Consider the following 26,085-nt stretch of genomic DNA (forward strand, 5'->3'; position numbering starts at 1 on the left):
TTTGTGATTTATTTGTTGTTTTTCCCTTGCTGCTTTTAATATTTGTTCTTTGTGTTTGATCTTTGTTATTTTGATTAATATGTGTCTTGGGGTGTTTGCCTTGGGTTTATCCTGTTTGGGACTCTCTGGGTTTCTTGGACTTAGGTGGCTATTTCCTTCCCCATTTTAGGGAAGTTTTCAACTATTATCTCCTAAAGTATTTTCTCATGGCCTTTCTTTTTGTCTTCTTCTTCTGGGACTCCTATGATTTGAATGTTGGGGCATTTAATATTGTCTCAGAGGTCTCGGAAGTTGTCCTCCTTTCTTTTAATTATTTTTTCCTCTCTGCTTCATTTATTTCCATCATTCTATCTTCTACCTTACTTATCCTATCTTCTGCCTCAGTTATTCTACTGCCGGTTCCCTCCAGAGTGCTTTTGATCTTAGTTATTGCATTATTCATTATTGATTGACTCTTTTTTATTTCTTCTAGGTCCTTGTTAAATTTTCTTGCATCTTCTCAATCCTTGTCTCTAAATTATTTATCTGTAACTCCATTTTGTTTTCAAGATTTTGGATCATTTTTACTATCATTTTTCTGAATTCTTTTTCAGGTAGACTCCCTATCTCCTCCTCTTTGGTTTGGTTTGGTGGGCTTTTATCATGTTCCTTTACCTGCTGAATATTTCTCTGCCTTTCATTTTGTTTAGGTTGCTGTGTTTGGGATATCCTTTCTTTATGCTGGAAGTTTGTGGTTCCTATTTATTGTGGAGGTTCCTCCCTGTGGGTGGGCTTGGACGAGTGGCTTGCCAAGGCTTCCTGGTTAGGGAATCTTGCCTCAGTGTTCTGGTGGGTGGAGCTGCATCTCTTCTTTCTGGAGTGCAGAGAAATGTCCAGTAGTGAATTTTTTGGTGTGTATGGGTTTGGTGTGACTTTTGGCTGCCTGTATTTTTGTGCTCAGGGTTATGTTCCTGTGTTGTTGGAGAATTAGCTTGGTATGTCTTTCTCTGAAACTTGTTGGCTCTTGGGTGGAGCTTGGTTTCAGTGTAGGTATGGAGGCTTTTGAATGATCTCTTGTCGATTAATATTCCCTGGAGTCAGAAGTTTTCTGGTGTTGTCAAGTTTGGGATTTAAGCCTCCTACCTCTGGCTTTCAGTCTTCTTCTTACAGTAGCTTCAAGACTTCTCCATCCTTATAGCACCACTGATAAAACATCTAGGTTAATGGAAAGAAAATTCTCCACAGTGAGGGACACCCAGAGAGGTTCACAGAGTTACATGGAGATGAGAAGAGGGAGGAGGGAGATAGAGGTAACCAGGAGGAGAAGAGGGGGAATCAAAAGAGGTGAGAGCAATCTAGCCAGCAATCAATTCCCTACTTACTTTCCACAGTCTGGAACACTCAGAGAGGTTCACAGAGTTCCATAGAGAAGTGAAGAGGGAGGAAGGAGATAGCAGTGACCAGGAGGAGAGGAGGGGGAGTAAAAAGGAGAGAGACCAATCTAGGCAGTGATCAGTTCCCTAAGTGTTCTCCACAGCCTGAAACACCTAAAGAGATTCACAAAGTAGAGAAGAGAAGTGGGAGGCAGGAGATAGAGGTGACCTGGTGGAGCAAAAGGAGAGTCAAAAGGGGAGAGAACAATCAAGCCAGTAATCACACTCCTAAGTAAAAATGGGTATTGAAGATAGGATTCTTAAAGGTACAAAATTGATAACAAATACCAAAAAGCAAAGGTTAAAAATCTAGTGTAGAGGTTAGACTCTTAAAAATACACTATTAAAAACACAAAAGAAAATTACAAACGTTATAAAAAAATATGAAATTTGCTTTAAACATAGGGTCTCTCTTTTACAAGGTTGTAGTAGGTTTTAAAAAGGAAAATTAAAGGAGTAATAAAGAACTTAAAAATTTAAAAAAAATTAGAAAATGATAATAGTAAAATATATCTAGGAATTTCTCTGGAGCTGTTGAGGGCAGTGTGGGGTCAGTTCAGTTTCAGATAGTTCCTTGTTCCAGCTTATACTTCTTCTCAAGGTCTATGGGTCCCTTCCATTGTAGTCAATGCTAACTACAGTGTTTTAATCTGTTGTACCTGTCACTTCCAAAGCGGTTCCCTCTTGTTTATCTTGGCTCCCTCTGTTTGCAAGTCTCTTTTATATCTAACTTCCGCCCTGACACAAGGGGTTTGAAAGTGGTCATTTATTTAGGCTCACTTGTTTAATTGTGCTGCAGGGAGGGAGGAACACTGCAATCAAATATCACTGGCATGTGGGGGGAGTGCTCGCAGTGCCTGGGCCATACTGGGTTTGCCCCCACTCACAGCGTGTGTGCTTTTCCAGTCTACACTGCTCAAGTTCCAGGTTGCTCTGCAGGGGAACTGTCTAAAGCAGGCCCTGGGTTGCATTCACTTCCCAGGTGTAAGCCACTCAGGTTCTTGGGTACTCTACAGAGTCGCGGACTTAGTTGGGCCTGCGTTTTGTGCCCTTCCCAGTCCCGAGCAGCTCAGGTGACCAGGTGCTTGGTGAGCACACTCTCCCCAGGTGGGGTAGTGATTATAGCACCCATATGTTTTGAGGGATTAACAAACTTTGGCAATAAGGGGACATCAGGGTTCATTGAGACATTTCAGTTTGAGTTGAACTGTATGGAATTAAAAAGAAATCTACAAAGCTTCTCTTCAACTGTGAATTTTATTATTTTCCAGTAAGGGAGAGGCCAATCCAATATTTATTAAGAGCTTGATTTTTCAAGTAAGTATTGCATAATTAGGATTTCTTTTCTATTTTTGATCAATTCTACTAAATGCTAATGTGATGTTAACTGTGATATAAAACAATGGTCTATTGTAAATAATGTTTCATAACTTTACCTAATCTATTTCTGTCTGTATTGATATATATTATACATCATAATAATTAAATAATTTATTTGAACTAATCTTAAATAAATTTCCTCAGTTAATTTTGTACCATATTACCAAATATTTATTTGTATCATACATTTTTGGCTCCATAGTGACTATTTTTCTATAAGCTTTTAATTTAAAATAGATTCACATATGTATTACTTGTTATTACAAACTAGCTTCTCATTGATATAAATCAATCCTCAGAGAATGTGTTTTTTGAGTGATATCATTACTAAAGACAGACTTCAGAAAAGAAATCTATGTATCAAACAGTGCAAAAATAGCAGTGATACATTTGTAATTTTGTTCTGAAACTAATGGGGAGCCATTGGGAGCTGAATAACAATCATATTTGCATTTCCAGAGCACTCTTTGGTAGTAGGACTTTTCATAGAAAAGAGGCCAATTAGAACTGAACTACGTAGCACTGGGCATGGAAACAAGGAGACAGACAAGGTTATTTCAGAAGAGGAAATTGAGGCCCAGAAGAAAACACATGGCATGCATAAAGTAATAGAAGATTAGTAGCAGAGTTAAAGTGAACACCAAGATATCCAGACTCAGGTCCAAGACTTTTAAGCTGTTTCAGAACTCATCACATTCGATTCTTTGACAGAAAAATAACCGCAGTTGAAAATTTTTGTTTTGAATAATCATGTGCCTCGATGTTGACATTTTTATATAAAAAGACATTGCTAGCTCCAGGGCCATGAAAATGCTCTCTTAGCGAAGTCTCAATAATTTTCCAATATGATTAAAATTCAAATTATGTCACCTTACTTGTGAACAAAGTGAAAATATGTTTTGTATAAGTCTTACCATTTGATAGTTTAAGCCAATTAACAAAACCTGACAGCTGGTCTAGAATTTGAGGTAAAATTCCCCTGCTGACTCAGGCAGTGAGTAAGAATTTAATGTTCATTAAAATATGTCACAATCTGAGACCCAAAACAGGTACCATCTGTCACCAGTTCCTACTACATACCTAGGTATAGATACAGTGTGCTAAATCTCTCTTTTATTTACAATCAATGTAATTTGTTTTGAAATATTACCACTAATAACCCATGGGATTTTCTTCTACTTTTCATGTGAGGTGAGAGAAGAGGAGTCAAGTATTTGATTTCCTCCTGATATGTTTTTTTATCCAAATCATATCGTTCTATCATCCAAATTGAGTTTTTATTTGGCATAAAGAATAAAAAGCAAAGGAAAGAAGAAACTGAGGTGAATTCTAAGACTGGAAGAATCAAGTAGGCTCTCATGGGAAGGCCCAAATTAACAAGAAACAGGCTCCTGTGGAAAAGTACTGTTGCTGTGGCATTTGCCAGCAAAGGACAACTCTGGAAAAGTTGATGATCCAAGAGAGTGTGGTGTGCAGGGACTACAGGAATGCTGTGGGCTTAGGTCACTATCAAGTGTCTGCAAGATAAGATGGCAGGGCCAGAGTACTTATGGGAGCTTGGCAAATCCCTGTGAACAGTGCTATTTCACCAGGACTTGCTAACTTGAGCTCAGCTTCAGTGATGACCCTCAAAGAAATCCTCCAGATAGCATCAGTGGTTCTCATGGTGTGGTCCATAGACTAGCAGCATTACCCAGGAACTCCTTAGAAAGGCAAATCCTTAGGCCCCATCCCATGCCTGCTGCTAAGTCACTTCAGTTGTGTCCGACTCTGTGCGACCCCATAGACGGCAGCCCACCAGGCTCCCCGTCCCTGGGATTCTCCAGGCAAGAACACTGATTCATAAACTCTGGAGGCATGGGGCCGAGAAGTCTTCCAGTTCACAAGCCTTCCTGGTGATTCTTATGCTTCCTTAAGATGAGAAACCCCCACAGTGGATCAATCTACCTAAGTGCAACAACAGGTGATTAGAAAGAATTGGATTACTCTGTCTTGTTGTTGTTTAGTCGCTTCAGTCGTGTCTGACTCTTTGCAACTCCATGGACTATAGCCCACCAGGCTCTTCTGGCCATGGAATTCTCCAGACAAGAATACGGGAGTGGGTTGCCATTTCCTTTTCCAGGGGATCTTCCCGATCCAGTGATTGAACCCATGTCTCCTGCATTGGCAGGCAGATTCTTTACCACTGAGCCACCAGAAAACTTCTTACATATAGATAACTACTCATAAAATAGGTACAGGATTCAGTTTTGCCAGTTTATGAGAAATTATCTTGGCCTTGATCTCTGAAGTGTCCGTCTGATGAGAATAAGGTGATGACTTTGTGGGCTTTTTGCAAGCATACATTCTCTTTTCACTTCAAATCATCTAACCTTGACCATATAGAGCATGTTTATCTTGTCTTCTTGAGCAGCTTATCTGTTGCCTGCCTGTTTCTACTGCTGTCCAATCTGATTTATTGGCTGTTCTTTCCTGTTTACCTTGGAGGTTTGTCCAGGTACCTCGCTTCTATGAAAATAAATTATATTTCTTCTTTCAAAAGCCTAGCTGATCTCTGCCTTGTACACATTTTCTAGAGCTTCTTTTTGCCTTCTGAATTTTCTAGAACTCTAGTTCTCTGGCACTCAAAGATCTATAATCAATTATTAGGATGCAGAAATATATCCTTTTAATACACTAAAATTGAGTAACAACTAAATTTTAGTTATTTAATATACACAAAATCCAAGCTTAGAATAATTTCTGTCTAAGGATAGATGGGAGAAGGTAATTCATTAGTATGATGCATTGTATCTGGCACCACCATGGATTTCCTGTTTTTTTCTTGTTAGTTATGGTGTGAGAGTACTTCAGGAACTTGATAAGATGAAGAAAGACTGGGAGAGAGATTGGTTCAGAGCCAACGGAGGAAACACACTGAGGCAGAACTACTATCCTGCTATCACCATTTGACAAACTAGATCTAGAATTTACCAGATAGAAGCCTTGGCTAGTACAGTGTTTTTGTCATACAGATTTGGGTAAAAATATTATTGATTTGATAATTGCACAGTTTATAATAATGCTGTTTTTATTTTACCTTGAGTTATTATTCTTAATTATATTCTTTAATGGGAAATTTCCCCTTTATTTTTGTAATGTTCACTAAGTGCCTCTTCTTTGGTTGATTGTTAACACAGGAGGCTCCATGTCATTTGCCACTATATCTCTTTGTGTATCCAACTACTTTTATAGATCATCTAAGAAAACCTTTTAGGTAACAGGAGACTACTCATAAATCTCCAATGTAAATTGTTTCCTCTTCTTCAAATTCAGATTGTATATTTTGGTCTATTGCATTCTTTCAGGCTTAGGAAAAATAGTGAAAAGACAATTATTGAGGATAAACTAGAAATGCATTTCAAAACTTGCTTTTATTCCCTAAAAATGACTGCAATATAAAGAACACCAGGTGAAGCAAATTCTGAGAAAAGGATGAACTAATTGAAGGAGACACCAGAGCTGTCTGCAGTTCAGAGCTATCAATGCAGGTGGCATGCCAAAATGAGCTACATAAAGTGTCCTTTGCAGGGGGTGGGCGTATATTGATTTCTCTGTCAATGATACTTCAGTTCATGAGCAATTGCTGCATCTGTTTCATGCTCATTTATTTGCCATATGCAATGTTAGTTGTTCTTAAATAAATTTGCATTTATTTTGGAAAGGTAGGTCTCACAGCTTAGTTTATGTTCATTGCATTTGCTGATGCCAATGAGAGAGGATGGTAAAACGTCCATAAAATAATTCTCTCCTTTCTTTCTTCTTAGACTGTTTTTACAAATTAAATTAGGGTCTAGCATTGGGGAGATGGAAATGGATTTCCCAAAGCCTCAGATCAGATCAGTTGCTCAGTCGTATCCGACTCTTTGTGACCCCACGAATCGCAGCACGCCAGGCCTCCCTGTCCATCACCAACTCCCGGAGTTCACTGAGACTCACGTCCATCGAGTCAGTGATGCCATCCAGCCATCTCATCCTCTGTCGTCCCCTTCTCCTCCTGCCCCCAATCCCTCCCAGCATCAGAGTCTTTTCCAGTGAGTCAACTCTTCGCATAAGGTGGCCAAAGTACTGGAGTTTCATCTTTAGCATCATTCCTTCCAAAGAAATCCCAGGGCTGATCTCCTTCAGAATGGACTGGTTGGATCTCCTTGCAGTCCAAGGGACTCTCAAGAGTCTTCTCCAACACCACAGTTCAAAAGCATCAATTCTTCAGCGCTCAGCCTTCTTCACAGTCCAACTCTCACATCCGTACATGACCACAGGAAAAACCATAGCCTTGACTAGATGAACCTTTATTGGCAAAGTAATGTCTCTGCTTTTCAATATGCTATCTAGGTTGGTCATAACTTTCCATCCAAGGAGTGTCTTTTAATTTCATGGCTGCAGTCACCATTTGAAGTGATTTTGGAGCCCAGAAAAATAAAGTCTGACACTGTTTCCACTGTTTCCCCATCTATTTCCCATGAAGTGATGGGACTGGATGCCATGATCTTCGTTTTCTGAATGTTGAGTTTTAAGCCAACTTTTTCACTCTCCACTTTCACCTTCATCAAGAGGCTTTTGAGTTCCTCTTCACTTTCTGCCATAAGGGTGGTGTCATCTGCATATCTGAGGTTATTGATATTTCTCCCAGCAATCTTGATTCCAGCTTGTGTTTCTTCCAGTCCAGCGTTTCTCATGATGTACTCTGCATATAAGTTAAATAAGCAGGGTGACAATATACAGCCTTGACGTACTCCTTTTCCTATTTAGAACCAGTCTGTTGTTCCATGTCCAGTTCTAACTGATGTTTCCTGACCTGCATACAAATTTCTCAAGAGGCAGATCAGGTGGTCTGGTATTCCCATCTCTTTCAGAACTTTCCACAGTTTATTGTGATCCACACAGTCAAAGGCTTTGGCATAGTCAATAAAGCAGAAATAGATGTTTTTCTGGAACTCTCTTGCTTTTTCCATGATCCAGCGGATGTTGGCAATTTGATCTCTGGTTCTTCTGCCTTTTCTAAAACCAGCTTGAACATCAGGAAGTTCACGGTTCACATATTGCTGAAGCCTGGCTTGGAGAATTTTGAGCATTACTTTCCTAGCGTGTGAGATGAGTGCAATTGTGCAGTAGTTTGAGCATTCTTTGGCATTGCCTTTCTTGGGGATTGGAATGAAAACTGACCTTTTCCAGTCCTCTGGCCACTGCTGAGTTTTCCAAATTTGCTGGCATATTGAGTGTAGCACTTTCACAGCATCATCTTTCAGGATTTGGAATAGTTCAACTGGAATTCCATCACCTCCACTAGCTTTGCTCGTAGTGATGCTTTCTAAGGCCCACTTGACTTCACATTCCAGGATGTCTGGCTCTAGGTCAGTGATCACATCATTGTGATTATCTGGGTCGTGAAGATCTTTTTTGTATAGTTCTTCTTTGTATTCTTGCCATCTCTTCTTAATATCTTCTGCTTCTGTTAGGTCCATACCATTTCTGTCCTTTATCGAGCCCATCTTTGCATGAAATGTTCCTTTGGTATCTCTGATTTTCTTGAAGAGATCTCTAGTCTTTCCCATTCTGTTGTTTTCCTCTATTTCTTTGCATTGATCGCTGAAGAAGGCTTTCTTATCTCTTCTTGCTATTCTTTGGAACTCTGCATTCAGATGTTTATATCTTTCCTTTTCTCCTTTGCTTTTTGCTTCTCTTCTTTTCACAGCTATTTGTAAGGCCTCCCCAGACAGCCATTTTGCTTTTTTGCATTTCTTTTCCATGGGGATGGTCTTGATCCCTGTCTCTTGTACAGTGTCACGAACCTCATTCCATAGTTCATCAGGCACTCTATCTATCAGATCTAGGCCCTTAAATCTATTTCTCACTTCCACTGTATAATCATAAGGGATTTGATTTAGGTCATACCTGAATGGGCTAGTGGTTTTCCCTACTTTCTTCAATTTGAGTCTGAATTTGGCAATAAGGAGTTCATGGTCTGAGCCACAGTCAGCTCCTGGTCTTGTTTTTGCTGACTGTATAGAGCTTCTCCATCTTTGGCTGCAAAGAATATAATCAATCTGATTTCGGTGTTGACCATCTGGTGATGTCCATGTATAGAATCTTCTCTTGTGTTGTTGGAAGAGGGTGTTTGTTATGACCAGTGCATTTTCTTGGCAAAACTCTATTAGTCTTTGCCCTGCTTCATTCCATATTCCAAGGCCAAATTTGCCTGTTACCCCAGGTGTTTCTTGACTTCCTACTTTTGCATTCCATTCCAGTCCAAAGCCTAGGGTGACCTTAATGAATAAAATGAAAGAATAAACTGTCCTGATCTACTAATTTCACACAAGCCACTTTTTTTATTCATTTTTTATCAACCAAAGAGCATGTGTAAACTTCCATAGCTCCTAGGAACTTTGGAAATATGAATGATATAAAAATACTTCATGAAACACATAAGCATTTAGAAAACAAGCATAGTGATTCCAAAGGATTTGTGCCATACTCAATTACTTTATTCTATTACTTAATGGGCTTTAAAATTAGCTTTAGAAGATAATTACTCAAGTAGCTGAATGTTAATTGAATAACAGATGTAAAAAAATGTAAAATCAGTAAACTGCATAGCAAGGTTTTTGTATCTGAATAATGAAAAGTATGTACAAATCATAGAAATAAAAAAAATATTGCAAATTTTTTCAAAGAATCGCAGCATTTCAGATTGGAAAGGCCCCTTAGCTATGCTCATCTTCTCAATTCACCATGTTCTTCTCAGTACTCCTGGCATGTGGTATTTCATTTGAATTTATCAGAAATTAAGAGGAAATTCACTAACATCCAAGAGCCCTACCTTTCACTTAAGAACACCTCCAAATATTAAAAAGTAATTTCCATATGTTGATCTCTGTTTTTCCTTTTGAACCAACACTACGTTTTTCCCCTGACTGTTCTTCAAGAATGTTCAGGTAGCTCATAAATGCCTCTGACTCCTTATTTATTCTAAAATAAATAAAAGTGTTTATTCTGCATCTGACTTTCATTTCTCTCTAAGCTTCTTGGGAACATTATTTGGATTATAATTTTCTACTTATATTTTTATGAACTCTTTCTCTTTTGCAGGCAGAGTTATAATCTTTTCGTGTCTATACAAATGTGAAAATGCATGCAAAAGCAGATTGAACTACAGCATTTTGTAAAATGTAACCAAGGCTTAGTCTGTGTTCTTCCTTATTTTAACAGGTTTTAAAAACTGATCTAGAAAAGAAAAAGCAAACCATGGACAAACTCTGCTCACTCAACCAAGATCTCCTTTCAACACTGAAAAATACATTGGTTGCCCAAAAGATGGAAGCATGGTTGGACAACTTTGCCCAGCGCTGGGATAATTTAGTCCAAAAACTTGAAAAGAGTTCAACACAGGTTAGTGATAATCAGTTGAGTTCAGTTCAGTCACTCAGTGATGTCTGACTCTTTGCGACCCCATGAATCACAGCATGCCTGGCCTCCCTGTCCATCACCAACTCCCGGAGTTCACTCAAACTCATGTCCATTGAGTCAGTGATGCCATCCAGCCATCTCATCTGTAATCCCCTTCTCTTCCTGCCCCCAATCCCTCCCAGCATCATGGTCTTTTCCAATGAGTCAACTCTTCGCATGAGGTGGCCAAAGTATTGGAGTTTCAGCTTTAGCATCAGTCCTTCAAATGAGCACCCAGGACTGATCTCCTTTAGGATGGAATGATTGGACCTCCTTGCAGTCCAAGAGACTCTGAAGAGTCTTTTCCAACACCACAGTTCAAAAGCATCAATTCTTCAGCACTTGGCTTTCTTCACAGTCCAACTCTCACATCCATACATGACCACTGGAAAAACCATAGCCTTGACTAGACAGACCTTTGTTGGTAAAGTAATATCTCTGGTTTTGAATATGCTATCTAGGTTGGTCATAACTTTCCTCCCAAGGAGTAAGCATATTTTAATTTCATGGCTTCAATCACCATCTGCAGTGACTTTGGAGCCCTAAAAAATAAAGTCTGACACTGTTTCCACTGTTTCCCCATCTATTTCCCATGTGTGATGGAACCAGATGCCATGATCTTAGTTTTCTGAATGTTGAGCTTTCAGCCAACTTTTTCACTCTCCTCTTTCACTTTCATCTAGAGGCTTTTTTTTTTATACTCCGTTAAAAAATATTTTACCAAAACTTTTATAATTCTTAACAAAAAACCACATGACCCTACAAGTATAACCTAGATTTTTTCCTAATATACAGCCTATATGTGTTAGTATAACTAAGTTGCATGATTTTAGGAGTCAACAGTCTATGGCAGAAAATCCACTGATTATAACCTCGCTTGCACTAATTGAAAGATATCTTTGGTGAAATCAAAGATCATTAGTCATAATCATTCAGTTCAGTTCAGTCGCTTAGTCGTGTCCGACTCTTTGCGACTCCATGAATTGCAGCACGCCAGGCCTCCCTGTCCATCACCAACTCCCAGAGTTCACTCAAACTCACATCCAACAAGTTGGTGATGACATCCAGCCATCTCATCCTCTGTCGTCCCCTTCTCCTCCTGCCCCCAGTCCGTCCCAGCATCAGAGTCTTTTCCAATGAGTCAACTCTTCGCGTGAGGTGGCCAGAGTATTGGAGTTTCAGCTTTAGCATCATTCCTTCCAAAGAACACCCAGGGCTGATCTCCTTTAGAATGGACTGGTTGGATCCCTTCATTAACCTACAATAAATTATACTTGAGATTTTTGATATCTGCAATGAGAGAGTGATACTGTAACCCTACAGAGGATGTCACTGGATTAGTCCTTGCTAAGTATTTAATTAAAATATAAAACATTGTTCTGTTGGTCGCCTTTGACACTGGAGAATGTGGGAGAGGTGGAGGAGTGAGTGCTGGTGGGCTGAACTAGTTATTGCTTTATAGGGTGGTGATTGTTCAGTCACTTTGTTGTGTCCAGCTCTTCTGTAGCCCACCAGGCTCTTCTGTCCATGGGATTTCCCAGGCAAGAATACTGGAGTGAGTTGCCATTCCCTTCTCCAGCCGTAGAGGATAATCCTTTCCAATTCAGTGGGAATGAGGATGAGTGACTTAGACAGTCAGACAAAATGCTAGGAAACTGTGTCATCACAGTCTAACTCCAAATCATAGATCCCTGAAATAATGAAGACCATTAATTGACCTCTGCATTTTACACATGAGAAAATTAATTTTAGGGAGGAAAAGTGAACTGTCCAAAGAAAGTCAATGACAAGAGCAGGACTGGGGTCCACGATCTTTGATTTCACCAAAGATATCTTTCAATTAGTGCAAGTGAGGTTATAATCAGTGGATTTTCTACCATAGACTGTTGACTCCTAAAAATCATGCAACTTAGTTATACTAACACATATAGGCTGTATATTAGGAAAACGTCTATGTTATACTTGTAGTGTCATGTGGTTTTTTGTTAAGAATTGTGACAGTTTTGGTAATATGTTTTTTTAATGGAGTATTTTTTAAACTTGAAACTCTTATTATCGGATATGGTTAGATGGTGGAATCATGGGCAGTCATTCAGAAATTAACATTATGTTCAGTACAATCTGCCATTTTGTTTTGTGTTATAGAGGCTAACTTTTACTAATTGGGCCCAGTTCATAGCTCAATGCACTGTGCACATACCCTTGTTGAAACCATATTCAATAGCTTTAGGCTTATATCTACTCTTGTGAGACAGTGCAGGGAATTTCGATTTTTGAGACTTGGCATCAGATTAGCGGTATTTAGGAAATGTTTGTTGAAAGATGAAAAAATGAAATTTGAAACATTGCTTCCAAAATATATAATTTAAATGATCAGCCAACATACATAATTTTAAATCACAGTTCCATCTTTTAAAATCAAATTCATATTTAAAATTTAAACTTGAAGAAATATCCATTGCAGTCATTTCTCATAAAGTCATTGGGCAATAATAAAAATTTCATTGACTGTATTTGGGGCTGTTAGTGGATATACTGGAGAAGGCAATCGCACCCCACTCCAGTACTCTTGCCTGGAAATCCCATGGACGGAGGAGCCTGGTGGGCTGCAGTCCATGGGGTCGTGAAGAGTCAGACACGACTGAGCGACTTCACTTTCACTTTTCACTTTCATGCATTGGAGAAGGAAATGGCAACCCACTCCAGTGTTCTTGCCTGGAAAATCCCAGGGACAGGGGAGCCTGGTGGGCTGCCGTCTATGGGGTCGCACAGAGTCGGACACGACTGAAGTGACTTAGCAGCAACAGCAGTGGATATACTAGTGATTTTACCACCAGATCATGATTCTTCTTATTATATGTAATCTGGCCTTGGCTACTTTGCCTGACCATTGATATTTATGTAACAAATATGTCATACATTAGAGAGTGTTAACTTGTTAAACCATCAGTGATATCATTCCAATATATGCCCATCAGCTCCATAGGTTATTGGTGCTGTAAAATGATCAGTTGCCATATTAAGAAAGACTGGCATTATTTGAAAAAGAAAGATATTTTGAAATGTGTCTCTTTAAAGGGATATATTCATGGAAGTGTAACTGTTAACAACAGGTTGCACTCTGGTTCATTTGCACTATTGGCAATGGTTTTGCAAACTTGAGTCTGCCTGATAGTTACCTGGGAAACTGATTCAAATGCGTGGCCCTAGATTCCGTGCTCAGAAAATCTCATTCATTAGGCTTATAATCTACATGCAGCCTTTGATAAAGTCTGCCAAACATATTTTTTGAAAACATTGAATTGGTAAGACAATGACATATGTACCAGTCCCTACATTCTGGTGTTCCTCAGTACTGCCTGAAATGGGAAGAAGAGAGACCTTTCTGGCAGTGTAATATTTAAATATACTCATTCCTTAGAATGATACTTGTGTATCTCATCAAAATCTTACTGGTTTGATTATTTAAATTGATTAATTAAAAAAAAAAAACACCTTAGAAGCCTTATTTTTTAATGGCTTAAAAGTTATGAGACTTTGGCCTTGGGCAACTTACTTAATCTATTTTTGAATTTTTCAAAATCTATGATAAAATAGTACTAGCTTTGATTTGTTTAATTCTCTATATATTGACTTCCAACATATAATATAAATCTGCTCCACTTGCTCCCTGGGATTTGATGAAAATAAAATGAAGCCATAGACATGAAAGCATTTTGACGGAAAAAATAAAAATTCTCTTGATATGCAAGGCATACTGTTTAGTGAATCTGGATGGCTTGTTATAATTCACTGTGATTTTTTTTTTTAAAGATGTTTTTATGTAGACCATTTTGGAAGTCTGTACTGAATGTTACAGTATTGCTTCTGTTGTCCATGTTCTACTTTTTTGTCCATGAGGCATGTGGGATCTTAGCACTCCAACCAGGGAGCAAACCCTCACCCCTGCATTGGAAGGCGAAGTCCTAACCACTGTACTACCATGAAAATCCCAAGTCTACTATGATTTTTTTTAACATTTTAAAAAAATGTTTAAAACAGTTTTACACTCCTATACCAGACCAGAAGCAAATAAACAACATTATATTAGCAATTTGCTTCCTCAGTCACTAAACTTGAGCCTTTCTTAAGCTCATGTCTCAGTTTTCACTCTTCAGTTTTTCCCCAAAATGCACCATCATAGACACAATCCAAATCATTGCTAGGGGCATGGGACTCTTAACAAGATAAAACAGAAGCTACCCAGGGAAATAGGAATTAAAACAAGATAGAGTAAGACAAGAAATAGTATCTCATAACTAAAAACAAAAATCAATTTTTCTTACTCATCAGATTGAATTTGATCAAAATGGTATAAGAATTCCAAGAACGTTGAGAGTATGGTTTTGACTTTAAAGAACAGAGCTCACTTGTATGCATACATTCCAGCATGTTTATCGGGGGAAAATAGTCCCATTAATGACACAGTATGCTCAGTCTTTTAAAAAATCTTTTAAATGATTGGTGTAAAGAATGAGCACAGTTCTGGTAATAGTTAAAATCCAGTAGGATATAGGCATTGTGACTGAGAAGACAAGGCATCTGTTTATGCTCATATAAAGAGCATCGTGTGCCTGAAATTTTGACTGCTATTCAGGTCAAGGCTTTGAGGGATTTTGACCTTATGAAACAGTAGCGTGGCAAGAGATCAAAACATGAAAAAAAAAAAATAAAACCAACTATGAGGGCTGCTCTCTTGCATTTCAGAATCAGCTTTGGCTTGAATAACACCTGAATACAAGTTAAAGATGCTGAAGTTGATAAGAAGGTGGCCTAAGAAAATAGAAATACTTTTCATTTCCAAAAGTTAAAAAGAATAATAACCCTTGCCATGTGGTTCCTTAAAATGAGAAAAGAGAACAAATGAAATATACCCTGGATTGACTTATTTGAATACTTAAATGACCTTATGCGTCCTCTGTATCTTTTGTAAATGTGCTTGCTTGTTGACATTTACTCAGCTGCTTTTTTTTTTTTTTCTAAATATCGTGCCCCTGATGAACATATTTATATTTTGAATGTTACTAGGGAATAAGACAGTCAGAAATTCATTATAGTTAATATTTTAAACTTAAATATAATTTCAATGATTTGAAATATTATTTTCCCCTATTGAACTGAAATCATAGTATACTATGGAAAGAGGATATTATTCATTTGCTTTATAATTTATTATGGTAATTAATGTTAGACTTGGCAGCAGGTATTTAGATGTAAGAATGTATCTATCTAGATAAGTCCCAAAGTCTGTAGTCTTGTGATTTTTTTTTTAATAGAGAAAATTATCTTCTTTGCCAGAAGTAGACAACATTCTATGACTCATGTAAGTTCATAGATGTTATTCCTATTTCATCAATATTTTGCTATATTTCTAATGAGCATTTTTGCAATGTTCTGAACTATAAGCACAAAAATCTTAAAAATAAAATTAATGTACTCAGAATTCTCCTCCTCTTGAACACGAGCATTCATATTATGCTGTGTAAGTCCGTTTCTGTCCTCACGCATGCCCAAATAGAGAAAATGATTATTATGTATGAATATGTCTGTTCTACATTATTTATGTCCTGTAGAGTTTTCAAACTCCTGCCAGACATGTGAGTAATGTAAAACATGGTTGAAGATAATAAGATAGTATTTTTTATAATACCAGAAATGCAAATAGATGCAAAAGCATTAAGATGAAAATTTCTGTATTTGCCTTTCTTTTCTGAGTTAATGCTTATTTTTTAGAGATCCCTGGTTTTACGCTCTATAAAATATTTTACATGCACATTCTGACTATACCTGTTCTCAAAGCATTATTTTGTAGACCTCTTGATACATAAAATGTAGTTACAATTGGTTTGCCTCTCATCCTTTTGCCAATGATTTTAATTAAAAATACTCTAAGGCCTTTCAATTGACAACCCTTTTCAGTGGTTCCTGAAAGCTCTCCAAGTCTAATCAGTCTGCTACCAATTAAAAAACAATTTTAATGGCTTTATAAAACCTAGAATTAAAGTAAAATTTCCTCACTTCTTTTAGGTTTTTTATCATACTTAATTCATGGTCTAACCATCTTGAATTTTAGAGCATCTTTTGGTTAATTGCTTATGTTAAAGGTTTGATTAGAAAATTTCCAAGTTACAACTCAAATAACTTGGGGAAATAGCTGTATTCTTTTGCTTCCTTCAGCTAAAGTAGAGGTTTGACAATGGGCCTTGTGTATTTCGGTGCAACTGGTTTTATGTTGTAAATTCATTTATCTACTACAACATAAAATGTTGTAGGCACTGCAAGTTTAAGAGACTAGAGCTGAATTAACTGTTGGAACTGCTCATTTCTTACTTATAAAATGAAAAAATTGGCCTATGAAGATCTCTGTAATGCCCTTCCAGTTTTAAATGTTTATGATGCATTTCTCTTTGCTTGAAATTTTATATAAAACTCTGGAGTAATTAGCAAAGAGATTCCAAGTATCTCTACTATATAAATCTCAGGAGTCAGCTGGAAGATGATAATAAAAATAAAATTTTCTTCCTATTCAAAGAAGGCTGAATTCTAAATAGTTACATTTCACTCATCATGAATATGTAATTAAAATACCATGAAGATAAAATACTCAGCCTCTATATGATAAATCCGTTGTCTGCTGACAATAAATAACACATCAAGAAATATACAAGTTTTTTTTTTTTTTTTTCTGTATGCTTAATAATCTGCATCCCTAGTTAAAGAAGGTGTCCCATTGCTTTATGTCAGATGGTGTATAGAAGAAGGTCAGGTGGATCAGAAAAAGTAAATCCCATTGCTTGTTGAATTTTTGCAAAATGTAGTTAATTCACACAGTTGCTTAAGTTCTGTGTTTAATATGTATCATGAAGCCAACAGATATCTCTTCTTTCTAGCAATTTGTATGAAAGAGAATTTGAAGTGAGGGACAAAATATGTAAAACTAAATGGCACCCCACTCCAGTACTCTTGCCTGGAGAGTCCTATGGATGGAGGAGCCTGGTGGGCTGTAGTCCATGGGGTCGTAAGAGTCAGACTCTATTGAGTGACTTCACTTTCACTTTTTACCTTCATGCATTGGAGAAGGAAATGGCAACCCACTCCAGTGTTCTTGCCTGGAGAATCCCAGGGATGGGAGGAGCCTGGTGGGCTGCTGTCTACGGGGTCACACAGAGTTGGACACGACTGAAGTGACTTAGCAGCAGCAAACAGAGTTTTACAGAATAAACCTTCTTAATTATTAGATAATATTTTCTTAAATGGGAGAATAACTTTTTATGATATCTCTTCAGTATTAACTCTCATCGTGCCCATGATTCTAATATCAGTATCTTTTCAAGAAGCTATACTGCCTTAATATCAGTATCAAAGTAGGACAGTAGCTGTTAACTACGATTTAGTTACCAAGACGCACTCATGAACTTGAGCACTCCTTCGTGCTACACCTAGCTGTGGTAATTCCTCTGCACTTGTTCATGAGATAGAGCATTTTATAGTCTTTTGATTAATAACCCAGATTCCTTTGTGAGCACCTAACCTTTTACCCCAGTTTCCTCATAAAGTTCAACCTATAAATCCTTTCTGTGCTTAGAACTGGAATCCTTACATCATCTTCAGGTAGGTATGTCTTGTGCTACCATACCTGTAGAGATCATTTTAAGCCTGGCTACCAATTATCAGCTAAAGCTGTTGCTATGATTATGCAATATGTTTTACACTGTAGAACTGCAGTCTCCCCATACCCATTAAAGGTCAGTCATCACTCGAAAGTTGGGTTCATATAAACAACACAACCAGAAACTTCAATCCACGCTTGTCAACCTGCTTGTACCTTTTTAAAAAATCAGATGTTTTTTTCATTTGATTGGTTTTGCACAGATTTTATTATTATTATTATAGTTTATCAGGAACTAAAGGGATTTAAGATTGTCATATGCCATTGTGTATACCTTCTGTCTTCTTCTGACTTTGTATATATGTGTGTGTGTATACAAACAACATACCCAATTACACCCCTTAAAGTCACCATTCGGACATTTGAACAGGTGTGGCAGCAAGTGATCACAGCTACCAAGAGTTAGATTAAGGAACAATCGGACTAGGGTTTATAGCTCAGCTGTGCCGCTTACAAGTTGAATCTGCCTGAAATTTTTACTTCTAATCAATGAAATGGAAATAAGCTTAGTACTTGTTCTTAGGGCCATTGTGAGGTAATGACAGCTACCACTTATTAAGCCTTTACTGCTTAAGTAAGTAAACACCTAGCTTAATGCCTGAAACATGCAGAGAGCTCTGTAACTGGTAGCTTTTATTACAAGTATTTTAATACTAATAAAAATGATAATAAATAAGATAACTGATTTTTTATACATTGAATCTCTTTTAGTAAGTTTTTGAAAAATGTTTAAATAGTATCTCACAATGCCAGTAGAAGTCTCTAACCTCGAAGAACTTACAAAGTCAAGACTATTTAAATAATTAAATGGACAATTAAAAGGTGCAATTAAGAATACAAGCCAAACTGAAAGAATGATAACAGCACAAAATTAATTTAAAATGTAAGAACAGGTGGTAAGTACAACTAGTTCCCCATAAGAAGCTGGCCATAGTGATGGAAAATAAGTATTTCCTTTCATTACATACTCTTTTATATTCTTGAAATATGCTTGAATGTACATATAGTTCCTTTTCACAATGTGCATTTTTAAATAAATGGAAGAGAAAATGTAAAGAAAGATTTTCATTGTTTGAAAATAGTATGGATTTTCCAGACCTACTCTAATTATACAACCTTATTGCAAGAAGATATACACCCTAGAATGATCAAGATACTGGGCATGTGCTCTTCTAATTTTTCTCACGATGGGAAAAATGTAAAATTTGGAAATTAACATATATCTCTTCATGAGTAAAAGTCAGTATAAAAAAATTCCTGAATTTTCTCTGAACTTTTTAGTGGTTATTACTAATGTGTATCCAGAGGGTACTACTGGGTTCAAACATTACATAGTTGAATTCTTGCGACCAGGATGGGGTATGTATTTGGCGAGGTTAGTGCAGAATGAATATACAGGGGTTCTTTCCAAAAATTGTTAAGAATTTCAAGAGGGTGACAGCAGAGCATGAAACCAAGTGTGAAATCCTTTTGAGTGAGGGGACCTGGGTGACTACATGAGTGTACACCCATGACACAGGTCTTGTTTGCAATACTCTTGTGAGGAATAAATTCCTGTTCATATTTTACATATGAAGAAGAAAAAAACTCAAAGCTCTGAAAGTATAACCAGCCTGCCTCAAATGTTACAGGATGTGAACTGTGAATCCGGTATTTGAAAATTATGGAGCCTGACTTAGGGACCTCCACTTTTAATCACTGTAAAAGGAACTAGCTTGCAAACCTAAAGACAAACAATTCTAAACTAATTCTTTCCCATTTTTAGTAGCTAGTTAACTGATAGATCAAGGGGATAGTATTTAAAAACAAATGGATTTTGTTTTCATGAAGATTTGCTTGCAATTATTTTGCATACCTGTATTTTTCATATGGACTCACCTTATTTCATAGTTATTGGTGTGGTTGTCACCTTTACTGCTATACTGTGAGATCTCTAAAAATAGAGATTCCATTGTATTCATTTCTGGATGTCCTGTATATACTTATATATCTGATATGATACTGATATAAACACTGTGATTCAGCTGCTGAATAACTTCGGAAATTTTAGATTGCTTTAATGGAATATTATGTCCAAAGCCAGAAAATCTATGTTTTGGAGCACCAGTCAGATTAAATCTAGTTCTAGCAAGGGTCTGGATTATAGAGCTTGTAAATAAGATTTATCAGAGTCATGGTTATCAAGCCTCAGACCTTTAAGATTGTCAGGTAGAAACAATATTCACCTTACTCTGTGTTGGTTCAGGGTTCAAGACAAATTTTATTTTATTATTGTATTGTTATTCATTTACTTTTTAGGCTGCACCCAACCAGGGATTGAACTGGTGCCTCCTGTAGTAGAAGCACAGAGTGCTAACCACTGGACCTCCAGGGAATTCCCAAAGAAAACTTTAAATTAATGAAATCAAAATAATGCAGGGTTCCACTAGGTATAAAAGATTTTTGCCAATGGGAAAATTTGCTGCCATACTCAGGAAGGAGTTGTCTGCTTCTGGAAGTAGTGAATCCTGTAATAAAGAGAAGGTTATACTCAGTGACCTCCATAATCCCTTCCTATCTATATTTTTAATGATTCTAACAGATAATTAAGTGTTCACAGTCAATAGCTAAAGCCATGGGAAATTTAGTACATAACAAATTGTTATTCTGGTGTAGGTTTTGAAAGTAATTATTAGTCTATTATATATCATGAATTTTATCCTATATTTGTAGGGTCAGTGCACAGATGTTTTATTTCATCATCACTAAAGAAATAAATGATGCAGTAGTTTCAAATGCAGTACAGTGATAATTATAATATAGAACAATTACACATGTCTGCTATCATTTGATGAAAAATTATTGTTTTTTCTGTCTTATAAGCTTTGCTGTGTTCTTAAATGTCTTTTCATGGTCTATGATGTTGCTGTTATTCTTTACCCTCCATGGACACTTCAATGAATTTCATAATATCAATGAGATGATATTATAACATTTTAGAAACTAATTTCACAGCCAAATACTCAACACACATATTTCATAACATTGGATATAACTACCAAAAAAAAAAGTTTTGTATTTTTGGAATCTCTGCACTTTGGTGTCTAAACATATAAAGGTAGAAATTTCCCATCAGAACAGTATTTTCTTCAAGCCATCATTGTATATCAAAACAATTTGCCCATAGTTAAAAAATATTACTTTGAAAAAATTAAATCCTCTTGAAATCCAACTTAAAAACTCTGTGTTCAGGACTTCCCTGGTGGTCCAGAGGTTAGTACTCTGTGGCTTCACTGCAGGGGCAGGGTTCAATCGCTAGTCCAGGAGCTGAGATCCTTCGAGTCACATGGCTCGGCCGGAAAACTTCCCCAAACCATGCCCCCTCCCTCCCCCCAAAAAGTCTGTATTCTTTTTGGTCAAAGGTAAAATTAATTTGATCATGCAATTGTCATTTCGTGTTGAGTTCAGTTAGGCTTGAGGTTCTATTTCAAGCATTTAAAAAAACCCATGCTACTCTCTGCTTTCATTTTGACATAACTTGTCAGTGGACTATATAATTATCATTTGAATCTCAGTGATTGATTCTAAATAATGTATCTATGGAGATCTTAGAGAAGATAAAATCTGTGCTTGACACATGTAGAAACATGATATCTCTTAATGTCTTTTTTTTTTTTTAACTATTTAGACTATCAAGATGGTAGTCCCTAAGGCTTTGGCATTTGTAAAGATATGGCTTGCACAAAGGGTAGCACTTTTAAAATGCATTTGTCAAAAGCATTTTTGCATAAGATATCATGGAAAAAAGATTTCATTACCACATGCCAATTCCTATGTGGAAGCTAAAATAAGATTATGAGGCTTTCCTGACTGCCTCCCATTGAGGGAATTGGTCATCATGTGTAAGGCAGGGAGGTTCCTCCAAACCTTTTCCTTATCTCTTGACAAATTCAGGAAAATCAGTCAAACTAATCTTGGCCCCAACCAAATGCTTGGCTGTGTGCATGTCAAGTACCTGTGAGTGGAGCCATAGCAGACCTGTTTGGTCTCCTTGCATATAGATCTTCAGAAAAATTTTGATTACTAGAAGTATAATGATTAATATCACAAGAGATAACTTTTTAGTCCTCATAACTGAGGACTGTAAGGCAGAATTGGTGGTTAAGGCAGGAGAGTGTCTCACTGTTTGTGATTTATCAGTCTGGTAATGACTGTGTGCTGAAGGGATGACCTCTCATGATGGGTCACAAAACATATTATTCCAAAGAGTTTTGACCTATATCTTAAAAAAAAGAAAACGACAACTTTTTAAGGTCTGAACACAAAGTATGATTCTAAACTGAGAAGACTCGAATGCTAATTTTGGATACTCAAATGTTTTAACTTAATCACAAATTTAAATCAAGAGTAGTATGTTTTTTAGCATTTGAAGAATATTCAGCTTTAATGTATTTCTAGACTGATCACCACTTGATATTAACCATTTATTATAATTTAAAAAGACAGATCACTTGCTTGATTAAAAAGTCATTTGTCACACAGTTCAAAGAATTTTGTCTCAAAATTTACAGACTATAAATAATCATATATATGAAAACCAAAGATGCATTCAATGAACTATAAACATGTAGAGTGAGCCAGGAGTGAAATTGGTGCTGGAATACTTTAGCAAAATTTATGTTAGCATCGTGAACACTTTACACAGCGTGTCTAATTAAATGTCAGAATGACACCCTAAATTTCCCTCCTTTGCCCCCTTTATTTCCCATAGCTGGACCAATAAATTGAAGAGGCACTAAGTTTACTCCTGGTTTTGAGATTACTTGCCTTTGTGATTTCAGTCAACATAACTTAAGTCAGATAAAACAATTTGATTTGGGTTCAATATGGTGCTATTTTGATCTGAAGGTCAATTTACCAACAAGCAGGAACAGTTTCTCATTATTTTCTTTCCCCACTCCGAGCAGTCTTTACTGAAGTCTTTCAAGCAATGTGTGACCTCTGTTTCAATACTTCTTGCAGATTTCACAGGCTGTCACCACCACTCAGCCATCACTAACACAGACAACTGTAATGGAAACGGTAACTATGGTGACCACGAGGGAGCAAATCCTGGTAAAGCATGCCCAAGAGGAACTCCCTCCACCACCTCCACAAAAGAAGAGGCAGATTATTGTGGATTCTGAAATTAAGAAAAGGTGAGAAGCTCTTGCTCATGGCTTTATCCTCAAGCAAGGGTAATTGTTAAGAAGGAAAACTCATTTACAGCAATTTTGATGGCAGTGTTTTTACTTAGTTTTTCCAGAAGCCTCTGGTGTCTATAATGTCAGTTAAGTTAGTGGAGAAAATTATGAAGTAAGTTGTAAAATTTCTTCAAGCAATCCCCGGCCCACCAGAAACTGAATGCTTAATGGAAATGTGAGTTTTTTTCTGGATTCAAAGAGGAAACTGCAAGTGATGAACTGCCATGGATACAATTTATCCTGAAAGTTTCCTTTTTTTCTAATCAAGAGCCTGCTTATTCAGTCCTACTTTTGCATTAAATGCCTTTTCCCTGTAATGGAAAGGACATTTTCATGAGGAAGAAGTACACCTATAATAGACGTGATGCATTCTGTTAGTTTACGAGAACATAATGTCTCAATCTGTGTGTCCTAAATCAGGAGTAATTACAGAACAGATTTCCTGTTCTTTGATATTTATAAAGTCTTATCTTGAAGGTGTTAGAATTCTTAACTGATCTTTTTGTGGATATTCTCAACTAGATATTGTAGATAAGTAAGGTATTATGTAAATTGGTAGATATATTAAAATGGGAATAAAATGTCATAAATGCAAAAGCTAGGATGAAAATCAGAAAAATGGTACAATTTCCTTTTCATGCCAATTATTATAATTCTAAGATTAAGAAAGAACATTAAAATCTGCCTTACATTTCTAAGCAGCATATGTTGGGGAATGCATGGAACACTTGACATGAGAATCTGTGTATACAAGGGTAGGGAAACATGAGAATAACATGTACGTAAAAATAGTGTTAGATGTTTTAGGCAAAGGAAGAAACACCTGGAGAAGTTTTAAGGTACATCATTTGGGAATTTCTTTCTTTTTTTTTTTTTTTTCTATTTGGGACTTTCAGTGTTGTGGTTTAGTCGCTAAATTGTGTCCGACTCTTTTGCGACCTCATGAACTGTAGCCCGCCAGGCTGCTGTGTCCACGATATTTCTGAGGCAAGAATTCTGGAGTGGGTTGCCATTTTCCTTCTCCAGGGTCACAACCCAGGAATCAAACCCCTGTCTCCTGCATTGGCAGGCAGATTCATTACCACTGAGCCACCAGGTAAGCCCTGAAATTTTCAATCAGTTCAGTTCAGTTCAGTCACTCAGTCGTGTCCAACTCTTTGCGACCCCATGAATCACAGCACGCCAGGCCTCCCTGTCCATCACCAATTTTCAGAGTTCACTGAGACTCACATCCATCGAGTCGGTGATGCCATCCAGCCATCTCATCCTCTATTGTCCCCTTCTCCTCCTGCCCCCAATCCCTCACAGCATCAGAGTCTTTTCCAATGAGTCAACTCTTCGCATGAGGTGGCCAAAGTACTGGAGTTTCAGCTTTAGCATCATTCCTTCCAAAGACATCCCAGGGCTGATCTCCTTCAGAATGGACTGGTTGGATCTCCTTGCAGTCCAAGGGACTCTCAAGAGTCTTCTCCAACACCACAGTTCAAAAGCATCAATTCTTCCACGCTCGGCTTTCTTCACAGTCCAACTGTCGCATCCATACTTCCCTGTTAATCTGTGACTTATAACCTACTTTCATAATTCCACAGTACGCTGAAGGGCTTTTCTCCCTGGTTGGAGCTGCTTGGCTGAGTGAATTCTCTTGTCCAGAGCTCCACTGCTGGTTTTTGTATGGCCCATGAGCTAAGAACTGTTTTTACATTTTTAAATGATTGAAAATAAGCAAAAGAATTTCATGATATATGAAAATTTTCAGAAATTCAAAGGTCAGTGTCCACAAGTAAGGTTTTATCGAAGCAACGTCGGACTCATCCTCCTATGTATCATCCTTGGTTGCTTTCACGTCACAAAGGCAGGGTTGGGCAGTTGTCACAGAGAGTATATGACCTACAAATCCCCAAATATTTACAATCTGCCCCTTTATAGGAACATTTTACTCAGCCTTGTTCCTATCAGATGGTTCTTGGATCTTTGAATATTGGCCTTCTATGTGGGATGACAACTTCCAAGAATTCTGCTCATGATAGTGGTTGAAATTTTAACATTCATTGATGGAGAAAGAATATGACAGCAAAAATAAATCAGTAAAGCTCTTAATGAATTTGCCTTTTATTAATCTTAATAGCATGGCTATTAATTTGATGCCTTGTTCAATATATATCTACAGACAATGCTTGGTAGGCACATGGATTTATGGATCCTTTGCAACAACCTAACAGCTTTCCAACAAATATCCAAGCAGAGCAATATGGAAACCTAGTTAACTTACCCTCCTAATGTGTTCCTGACCCTCCTAATACGGATATTAACAGAGCAGGTTGATTCCTATTTATCTCTATCTTCAAAAGCATCTTCTTGGTTCCTATATTTGGTTAGGAAAAATGTGTTCTGAGCACTTTTTTGTTTTCAAGAGAGTGTGACTAAGTGGTGAAATGTTTTGTCTCCTAAATTCTGTTTGTATCATATGCTGTCAGCCATTTTTTTTTAAGTTCTTTGAATGACATGTTCAATTAGGAACCTAAAGGATATATTATTTAAATAAAAACTGATACTTATTGAGGATTTTATTATGTACTAATCACTAGATTAAATGCTTTATTTGCATAGCTTATTTATTCTTCCCACTGACCCTACCAAATAGCTATACCCACCAAATAGTTATGGCTATTATTACTATTACACACAGCTTCAGAGTGCCTGAGCAGGGTTTCAGCTGAAGGAACCTGACTACAGAACCTGGACTGTGCAGTGAAAAGCTTCTTTGGTAGATAATTGACCAAGGTGATCTTAGGTCTCTGTTTGCCTGAATCATCACAAATTATAACTTTTGTCCCAGCATAATTATCTAAAGCACCAACTTTCACTCTTAGATGTGTCC

The 26,085-nt window shown here is 37.2% G+C and overlaps 1 protein-coding gene across 9 annotated transcripts in view; it reads left to right on the plus strand.

Annotated features, from left to right (window-relative positions):
* DMD (dystrophin) overlaps positions 1-26,085 on the plus strand; it is a 2,362,639-nt gene that overhangs the window by 813,264 nt on the left and 1,523,290 nt on the right. For all 9 annotated transcript variants that reach the window (XM_070783459.1, XM_070783466.1, XM_070783462.1 and 6 more), the window contains 2 exons: positions 10,041-10,220; positions 22,987-23,162. In XM_070783459.1, coding sequence (XP_070639560.1) covers positions 10,041-10,220; positions 22,987-23,162 — 356 coding nt within the window. The remainder of the gene's footprint in view (positions 1-10,040; positions 10,221-22,986; positions 23,163-26,085) is intronic.

Source organism: Bos indicus, chromosome X (genome assembly GCF_029378745.1).
Source record: "Bos indicus isolate NIAB-ARS_2022 breed Sahiwal x Tharparkar chromosome X, NIAB-ARS_B.indTharparkar_mat_pri_1.0, whole genome shotgun sequence".
NCBI lineage: Eukaryota > Metazoa > Chordata > Mammalia > Artiodactyla > Bovidae > Bos > Bos indicus.